Source organism: Balaenoptera musculus, chromosome 6 (genome assembly GCF_009873245.2).
Source record: "Balaenoptera musculus isolate JJ_BM4_2016_0621 chromosome 6, mBalMus1.pri.v3, whole genome shotgun sequence".
Taxonomy (NCBI): domain Eukaryota; kingdom Metazoa; phylum Chordata; class Mammalia; order Artiodactyla; family Balaenopteridae; genus Balaenoptera; species Balaenoptera musculus.
This window is the reverse complement of record NC_045790.1, coordinates 78,926,740-78,935,409: the sequence shown is the minus strand read 5'-3', so window position 1 is coordinate 78,935,409 and position 8,670 is coordinate 78,926,740. Positions and strand designations below refer to the sequence as shown.

At 53.8% G+C, this 8,670-nt stretch overlaps 1 protein-coding gene across 5 annotated transcripts; it reads left to right on the top strand.

Moving 5' to 3' along the window:
* Nucleotides 1–295: 295 nt before the first annotated feature.
* On the top strand, nucleotides 296–8,311 carry PIGO (phosphatidylinositol glycan anchor biosynthesis class O). 5 transcript variants are annotated; one of them, XM_036856445.1, is made up of 11 exons: nucleotides 296–338; nucleotides 1,085–1,625; nucleotides 2,230–2,373; nucleotides 2,563–2,686; nucleotides 3,349–3,508; nucleotides 3,719–3,898; nucleotides 4,147–5,671; nucleotides 6,243–6,446; nucleotides 6,664–6,878; nucleotides 7,484–7,554; nucleotides 7,708–8,311. In XM_036856445.1, exons 2-11 carry the CDS (start codon nucleotides 1,115–1,117, stop codon nucleotides 7,967–7,969), a joined length of 3,396 nt encoding a protein of 1,131 aa, XP_036712340.1. In that variant the 5' UTR covers nucleotides 296–338; nucleotides 1,085–1,114; the 3' UTR covers nucleotides 7,970–8,311. The 5 variants fall into 5 exon arrangements, with proteins under 5 accessions (XP_036712340.1, XP_036712341.1, XP_036712342.1 ...); XM_036856446.1 differs by having other exon boundaries at nucleotides 300–338; nucleotides 1,114–1,625; XM_036856447.1 differs by lacking the exon at nucleotides 296–338 and having other exon boundaries at nucleotides 345–1,625; nucleotides 2,230–2,346.
* The last annotated feature ends 359 nt before the right edge of the window (nucleotides 8,312–8,670 follow it).

Below are 8,670 nucleotides of genomic sequence, written 5' to 3'. Positions count from 1 at the left end.
ATCCTTGTTTTACAGATGAGGTAATGCCCAATAATGATAGTGAGTGGCAGGGCTAGGATTCAAGCTAAGTTTGGTTCCAGAGGCCTAGATCTTAGTCTTAACCAAGAATGGACAGTGGCTCCCTGAACTCTTCTAGTTTAGTGCCTTGCCCCCAATTCTAAATTACTATACTCTCCCATCAAACTCCGTCTCTGGCTAGCCTTGCGTTCCTTGCCGAACTTCCTCGGAGGCGCCAGCAGATGGCGATCGGGACCCCCGAGGGTCGCTCTAGCCGGCGCACGCACCTCTGTGGTGCCAGGCCGCAGGCGCCGACGCTGCACTTCCGGGCGCCATTCAAGGTGAGCCAGGGTCTCCCCAAATCTCCGTGCGCTCGCTTTTGCCCGAAGTTAGGGGCCCTTCCACCCCCCTCAGAGCTCGCAGTCTAGCGGGCCCCGTACCCAGGTCAGGGTGCCCAGCCGGAGGCCGGGTAGCCACCTGAGGAGGCAGAGCCATCCGGACGTCTGGGTCCCAGCGAGGCCCAACTGCCTCAAGACCTCGCACCTCTGCCGTGCTGCGCCGGGGAGGTCGCGCTTCTGGTCTCCTGGCGATCCTGGCTGTCCGGAAGTGGAGTAGGACTCCTTCTCTTCGTCCCCTGGGTCCCCGCCAGGCGGCGCCATCAGCCTGGCCGGGATTCCCCTGCGGCTGCGAGCCCTGGCCACTCCAGGGGTGTTGAAATTGGCGAGGAGAGAGGAGAAACGGGCTGTCAGAAAGCAGTCTACCACTTGGAATAAGTTTCCCTCGTGGACTGTGTTTTCCATCATTAGGATCTCCTGGCATACAAATTCCTATGCTCCACCCCCGAAGATCCTGATTCAGGGGATCTGGGGTGGCGCCTGGAAATCACCATTTTAAAACAGCTGCTCCAGGTTGATGCCCATAGTCTGCGCACCTCGCCTTCAGAAACGCTGGTATAACTGGTGGAGAGGAACATTGCATTGGGTTGGCTGTGGGACTGTTTATCTTCAGGAAGGCTTCCAAGAGGAAGTGATTCTAGCTGGGCTTTGTATTGAGAGACTAGACTATCTGCTGGTTCTTTGCCTCACAGTTATGAATTCCCTCCCCCGCCACCACCAGGATGCGGAAGATCTCAGTGCTGCTCTTCCTGGCCTGGGTGGGCTTCCTCTTCTACGCCGGCATTGCTCTCTTCACCAGTGGCTTCCTGCTCACCCGTTTGGAGCTCACCAACCATAGCAGCTGCCAAGAGCCCCCAGGCCCTGGGTCCCTGCCATGGGGGAGCCGAGGGGAGCCCGGCTCCTGCTGGATGGCTTCCCGATTCTCTCGGCTTGTGTTGGTGCTGATAGATGCTCTGCGATTTGACTTTGCCCAGCCCCAGCTCTCACATGTTTCTGGAGAGCCTCCCGTCTCCCTGCCCTTCCTGGGCAAACTGGCCTTCTTGCAGAGGATCCTGGAAATTCAGCCCTACCATGCCAGGCTCTACCAGTCCAAGGTTGACCCCCCGACCACCACCATGCAGCGCCTCAAGGCCCTCACCACCGGCTCACTGCCTACCTTTATTGATGCTGGCAGTAATTTTGCCAGCTACGCCATAGCGGAAGACAATCTCGTTAAGCAGCTTACCAGTACAGGTTAGTCGGGCCTCTTTGGTGGCCAGGAGTACCTTGGCAAATTTCTTTAGACGTCAGAGAGCCAGAACTTTGGGTGCCCAGCTGCGTGCTTAACTAGGAGTACAGGAAGGAGAAAGAGACCCTGGCTCTGTATGCAGGGAGCTCAGGTCCGGGCTCTGTCCTTCTGGCGTTTCTAATCTGCATGGGGTATTGGTTTTACTTTGGGCAAGCTCTCAGTAAAGGGGCAGGGGAGAGATGAAAAGAAGATGTGGGTCTGGTATTTTCAAAAGGGTGGAGAAGAGAGCAGAGGGTCCAGGTCCTGTCCACTCACTGACTGGGAAAAAGCAAGATGTACCCAGGAAAAATAGAGCAGCAGAGATGGCCAGGGGCTGAGGACTAGCAGAGCTTTTTATAGGAATAAGTAGTAAAAGGTCTTGGTGGAGTATGGTTACCAGGGAAAGCTTCCTGGCAGAAAATTTTAGGCCTTGAAGGATAAAGAGTTGTTGGATGGAACTGCTGTGCCTTAGAGTGCATGGTTGGGATTTCTGATAGATCTTTAAAAGGCCTCTCCTCTTCCCCCTCCCCTGACTCCTGCTCAGGCTGTGACCCACTCATGTCCCTGCAGGAAGGCGTGTGGTCTTCATGGGAGATGAAACCTGGAACGATCTTTTTCCTGGAGCTTTCTCCCAAGCTTTCTTTTTCCCGTCCTTCGATGTTAGAGACCTACACACAGTGGACAATGGTATCCTGGAACACCTCTACCCAACCAGTGAGCACGGGGCCAGAGGCAGGCCTGACTAAGACTGGGAGCTGGGGAGGGCTACGTCAGTCCACAAGTTCTGAACCTCCCATGGATGCAGTGGCCTGGGCTTGTGCCCCTGGACATAGGAGCATCAGAGCCTGGCTGGGGTTGAGGAGTGGGCCTTAGTCCCCTGTGCTCAGGTTCTCTCCTTCACAGTGGACAGTGGTGAATGGGATGTGCTGATTACCCACTTCCTGGGTGTGGATCACTGTGGCCACAAGCATGGCCCTCATCATCCTGAAATGGCCAAGAAACTTAGCCAAATGGACCAAGTGATCCAGTGAGTGTGGGATATTGGCTGGGGGAGTGGGTTTGTGTCTGAGAATCTCATAATATATGGTTCCAAGAGAAAAAAATCTTTATTTGGAACTCTTACTTGGTTGAATTCTGTCTTCTCTAGGCCTTTTTCTGAAGCTAGGGGTCTCATCTGTTTTGAGTAATTTAGCATGTGATTTTGGGCAGTAGGGTTATGACCAAAGAGGTGTTTTTTTGCCAGAGGTCTAGGCCCTACTAGTGGAAGTTATGGCTGGGGGTGAATGGGCCCCTGAAAAAAATCTTTTTTAAATTAATTTATTAATTAATTTATTTTTGGCTGTGTTGGGTCTTCATTGCTGCGCGCAGGCTTTCTCTAGTTGTGGCGAGCAGGGGCTACTTTTTGTTGCGGTGTGTGGGCTTCTCATTGCGGTGGCTTCTCTTGTTGCGGAGCACGGGTTCTAGGCACGTGGGCTTCAGTAGTTGTGGCTCGTGGGCTCTAGAGCACGGGCAGGCTCAGTAGTTGTGGCGCACGGGCTTAGTTGCTCTGCGGCATGTGGGATCTTCCCGGACCAGGGCTCGAACCCGTGTCCCCTGCATTGGCAGGTGGATTCTTAACCACTGCGCCACCAGGGAAGTCCCTGAGAAAAGTCTTTATCCCTACCTCCTGACACATTTCTTGGCCCCCAGGGGACTCGTGGAGCGTCTGGAGAATGACACACTGCTGGTAGTGACTGGGGACCATGGGATGACCACGAGTGGGAACCATGGAGGGGACAGTGAGCTGGAGACCTCAGCTGCACTTTTTCTGTATAGTCCCACAGCCCTCTTCCCCAGCGCCCCACCAGAGGTGAGGCCTGAGGTGTGCTTTGTGTGGTTTCCCGCTATTCAATCCACATCATAATCGTAGCATCCTTGTGGATCCCTCCATTTTAAGCCCCCAAATTCATAACCCTGGGCATCCCCATTCTTATTTCCTACCTAGGCTCCTATGTCTTCCATCCTAAACACTGACCTCAGCTCTTTGTTGAACCCATTGGCCCCTGTCCTTGTTCTCTAGGAGCCAGAGGTAATTCCTCAAATCAGCCTTGTGCCTACGCTGGCCCTGCTGTTGGGCCTGCCCATCCCATTTGGGAACATCGGGGAGGTGATAGCTGAGGTGTTCTCAGAGGTCGAAGACTCCCAGCCTCACTCTTCTACTCTGGCCCAAGCCTCAGCTCTCCATCTCAATGCCCAGCAGGTAGGTAATGGGCTGGGCTTCCAGGTGACAGAGTTAGGTTGAGCATGGGAGAAGCATAATGACCCACTCTGTTGTCCTTTGTTCAGTCTTAATATCACATTCCATAGCCAAGTACTCCCTCTCTCCCTGTCCTGGACGGAGTTTGGGTCCCTGATTTCTAGGTACCCCATATGGTAATACCCATCCTTGCCTGTGTCCCAGTTCACATCTCTGAGCTTTTCCCCTTGGTCTCTGATCTTTTCTGCCAGGTGTCCCGATTTCTTCACACCTACTCAACTGCTGCTCAGGACCTCCAAGTTAAGGAGCTTCATCGACTGCAGAACCTCTTCTCCAAGGCTTCTGCTGACTACCAGCGGCTTCTGCAGAGCCCCCAGGGGGCTGAGGCAGCACTACAGACTGTGATTACTGAGCTGCAGCAGTTCCTGCGGGGAGTTCGGGCCATGTGCATTGAGTCTTGGGCTCGTTTTTCTCTGGTCCGCATGGCAGGGGGTGCTGCTCTCTTGGCTGCTACCTGCTTTCTTTGCCTACTGGTATCCCAGTGGGCAACATCCCCAGGCTTCTGTTTCCGCCCTCTCTTAATACCCATGGCCTGGGGTTTGACTGGGGCCGTAGTGTGTGCTGGACTCCTGGCAACTACTGGGCTGAAGCTGGATTCAGTGGTTCTAGGGGCCATGGCTGCAGTGGGCTCACTTCTGCCTTTTCTGTGGAAAGCCTGGGCTGGCTGGGGAGCTAAGAGGCCCCTGGCAGCCCTGCTTCCCATGCCTGGGCCTGTCCTGTTCCTCCTGCTCATTCGCTTTGCTGGTTTCTTCTCTGATAGCTTTGTTATAGCCGAGGCCAGGGCCGCCCCCTTCCTTTTGATCTCACTCATCTTGCTCCTGGTTGCCCAGCTTCACTGGGAGGGCAAGCTGCTGCCACCTAAGCTACTCACAATACCTCGCCTTGGCTTTCTGACCCCAGCAGGCCCCCCACGTCACAATGGCACGCATGCCCTGGGGCTTGGAGTTGGGTTGCTTTTATGTATAAGGCTAGCTGGGCTTTTTCATCGATGCCCTGAAGAGACGCCTGCTTGCAGTTCCTCTCCCTGGCTGAGTCCCCTGGCATCCATGGTGGGTGGTCGAGCCAAGAATGTGTGGTATGGAGCTTGTGTGGGGGCGCTGGCGGCCCTGTTAGCTGCCGTGCGCCTGTGGCTTCGCCGCTATGGTAATCTCAAGAGCCCTGAGCCCCCTGTGCTCTTTGTGCGCTGGGGGCTGCCGCTGATGGGACTAGGCACTGCCGCCTACTGGGCCTTGGCATCAGGGGCGGATGAAGCACCCCCACGTCTCCGGGCCCTGGTCGCTGGGGCATCAGTTATGTTACCTAGGGCTGTGGCCGGGTTGGCTGCTTCAGGGCTCATGCTGCTGCTCTGGAGGCCTGTGACGGTGCTGGTGAAAGCTGCAGCGGGTGCTCCACGGACCAGGACTGTCCTCACTCCCTTCTCAGGCCCCCCCACTTCTCAGGCTGACCTGGATTATGTGGTTCCTCAAATCTACCGACACATGCAGGAGGAGTTCCGGGGCCGGCTAGAGAGGACCAAATCTCAGGGCCCCCTGACGGTGGCCGCCTATCAGTTGGGGAGTGTCTACTCAGCTGCTATGGTCACGGCCCTCACCCTCTTGGCCTTTCCACTTCTGCTATTGCATGCAGAGCGCATTAGCCTTGTGTTCCTGCTTCTGTTTCTGCAGAGCTTCCTTCTCCTGCATCTGCTTGCTGCTGGGATACCCATCACCACCCCTGGTAAATACATATCTCAGCCCTGATTCATCCAGGGACAGTAGTGATGTGAATTCAGCCCTTCTTATTTTCAGGGAGGTGTTGCTCCTCAGGTTCTTCACCTTGATACAGGGTCTCACGCCCCAACAGTTGAGAGGGTCTTCCTGATGTCCTGTCTCTTATCTGCTGTAGCCAAGCTAATTGATCCCTCCCACTGGCTTTCAGGGCCAGCAGGGTTCATGGAGGAGGGAGACAAACAGTACTCCAAGACTCAATTCTTATGGAAATGCTGCATCCTTGTGAGCGCATTTCCTGATTCTCCAGTGATGAGAGTGGTGAATTACGAGTATATTCACCACTCATAGTGAGCTGTGTGTATATGAGAGAAAGAGGCTGACCACAGATTAGAGCAGTGGGGCTTTGTGCCACGGAGGGAATTAGAATAACAGAGTGTTGACTATTAGAAGCTTGGAGTGATGGGCATGCTCGCGTGTAAGAGACAGCACTGAGGTAGTAGGTGTATATGATCTTGGGGCAGTGGGCTGTGGGTTAGGGAGTGGGACGTGACTGTAAAGAGGCATATCTCTTCCCCCAGGTCCTTTTACTGTGCCTTGGCAGGCAGTCTCTGCTTGGGCCTTCATGGCAACCCAGACCTTCTATTCCACGGGTCACCAGCCCGTCTTTCCAGCTATCCATTGGCATGCTGCCTTCGTGGGAGTCCCAGAGGGTCATGACTTTACCTGGCTGTCTGCTTTGCTGGTGGGAGCCAACACCTTTGCCTCCCATATCCTCTTTGCAGGTACCTCCTCATTCCTCCCTTGCTTCCATTGTTTACTCTGGCTTCGTGGAAGGAAAGGAAACCCCAGGATTTGAGTGGGGAAATGTGATTTTGTTAGATCTTGGGCACCCCTTGGCCTTTGCTAATTGGAGGCTGAGCCAACTAGGGTAGTTGGGGGCCAGGGTGGCCTGGTCCCTGGGTGCTCCATTGATTCTAGCCCTGCCTTCCTCTGAGGCAGTAGGTTGCCCATTGCTCCTGCTCTGGCCCTTTCTCTGTGAGAGTCAAGGGCCCCGGAAGAGGCGGCAGCCCCCAGGGAATGAAGCTGAGGCCAGAGTCAGGCCTGAGGAGGAGGAGGAGCCACTGATGGAGATGCGGCTCCGGGATGCGCCTCACCACTTCAATGCAGCGCTGCTGCAGCTGGGCCTCAAGTACCTCTTTGTCCTTGGTATTCAGGTGGGTGCAGGGGAGAGATCATGGAGTTAGTTTTCTCATGCATGTACATCACATTCTTTCACACTTTGCCAAAACCCTAGGAGAGAGCCTTGACTGAGGTGTAGATAAGTGAAGTGATTGCCCAAAGGCCAGTGGCCTCAAATGCAGTATTAAGACTTGAACCTGGGTCTCCTTCATCCTAGTCTTGGATTGTTTCCTCTCTACAAGCTAGATCTGGACCTGATGGTTACATCCGGGGATTACTCCAGTAGTGGACAGACTGGAAAAGCTGAGGTGATGGCCGGGATTCTTTCCCAAGCTGTGATCGTTGATCTTCTTATCCTTCAGAGGCAGAAGGTGTGACTCTGACATTCCCTCCACCCTGGGAGGCAGAGCCTGAGTGTCAGTGGCACAGATGAATAGTGCTTGCCCAAGGTCACACTGCAAGTCGTGGTTGGGCCAGGAAAAGAATTAGGTCTCCTAACTCCTAGCCCAGGGTTTTTTTCCACTGACGCACACTACTTTCCTTCCCCTTCCATTCTTCACAGGGACCTGCAGCAGTTCTCTGTTTGACCTGCTTCCTCCTCTCCTTCCTTAATAACTTGACCCCTCCTCTCTTCCCTTAGATTTTGGCCTGTGCCTTGGCAGCCTCCATCCTCCGCAGGCATCTCATGGTCTGGAAGGTGTTTGCCCCCAAGTGAGTGGATTTGCTTGAGAAGTATTGGTGTGGGGGAGGGTGAAGCTTGGAGCAAACAATGAACATCCAGAGTGGACAAGGTTTTGCCTCAGCAGGGAAAAGGCTCTAGGCCTCCTGTCTGTGTCCTTTGAGATTCTCCACCTTTCTTTGCAGGTTCATTTTTGAGGCCATGGGCTTCATTGTGAGCAGCGTGGGACTTTGCCTGGGCATAGCTTTGGTGATGCGAGTGGATGGTGCTGTGAGCTCCTGGTTCAGGCAGTTAGTTCTGGCCCAGCAGAAAGCTGGAGAACAGTCTAGCCTGGTCTATACGGGTGCTGGATCATCTGCAAGAGAGGCTCAGTCACACCTCTTACCACCGTGCAGCCAGGATCTACTGGCATCTGGGACTTCATTATTTTATAATTCAAAATCATAGTGGAGCCTAATTCGTAACTCCTGCTTTGGATACATCTGAGAGACTGAGGGGCTGCCTCCGAAGTGGAATAAAATAATGATGTAAATATGTGTGTCTGAGGTGTGGAGGAGCCCCCACTGTCCTGTAGGGGATATGAGGAGGGTCAGTCTCCCCTCATCCAGGCACAGATGGGATCAGCCGTCTTATGGAGACCTGGCCACATCTGAGAACCGCTGGGAGGTGGTTGGAATTGTCTGAATTCACTTCTCCCAACTCTTCCCAAATCACTACTGTTATTCCACCTGCCATTTTCCTTTACCATGGAACATATTTTATTAAATTCTTTTGCTTTGGCTGATAACACAGATGGCTGAAAAGACAGGCCCAGGCATCATGGAGCACACAGACTTTCACTGTCTAAAGCCCCAATAGTGCTGTATCTCCTCCTCCTCAACTGTGTACTTTCACTTCAGAACACCCTTTGCCCTTCACGTCTGTGGAGGCTTCCCTGGTTTCCCAACCTGTGCTGCCTTTTATCAGACCTACTCACCCATCTAACACACCTTGTCCCATTGATTATTCCTGACTTGAAGCCAAAATTGTATGAATCTAATGCTCCTCACACGTCTCCTGTGCCCTCCATCCACCTCACTACTCCTGTGTCATGTTGAAGTGCTGGCATGAAATCCTCATGGAAACATCCATCAAAGAAGTGGGGAAGA

Excerpts from the sequence above, each read along its gene's own strand:
- PIGO (XM_036856445.1), top strand. The coding sequence starts at position 1,115 with ATGCGGAAGATCTCAGTGCTGCTCTTCCTGGCCTGGGTGGGCTTCCTC. Across the intron at positions 3,509-3,718 it reads TCCCCAGCGCCCCACCAGAG|GAGCCAGAGGTAATTCCTCA; the intron begins GTGAGGCCTGAG and ends CTTGTTCTCTAG. Across the intron at positions 3,899-4,146 it reads TCCATCTCAATGCCCAGCAG|GTGTCCCGATTTCTTCACAC; the intron begins GTAGGTAATGGG and ends CTTTTCTGCCAG.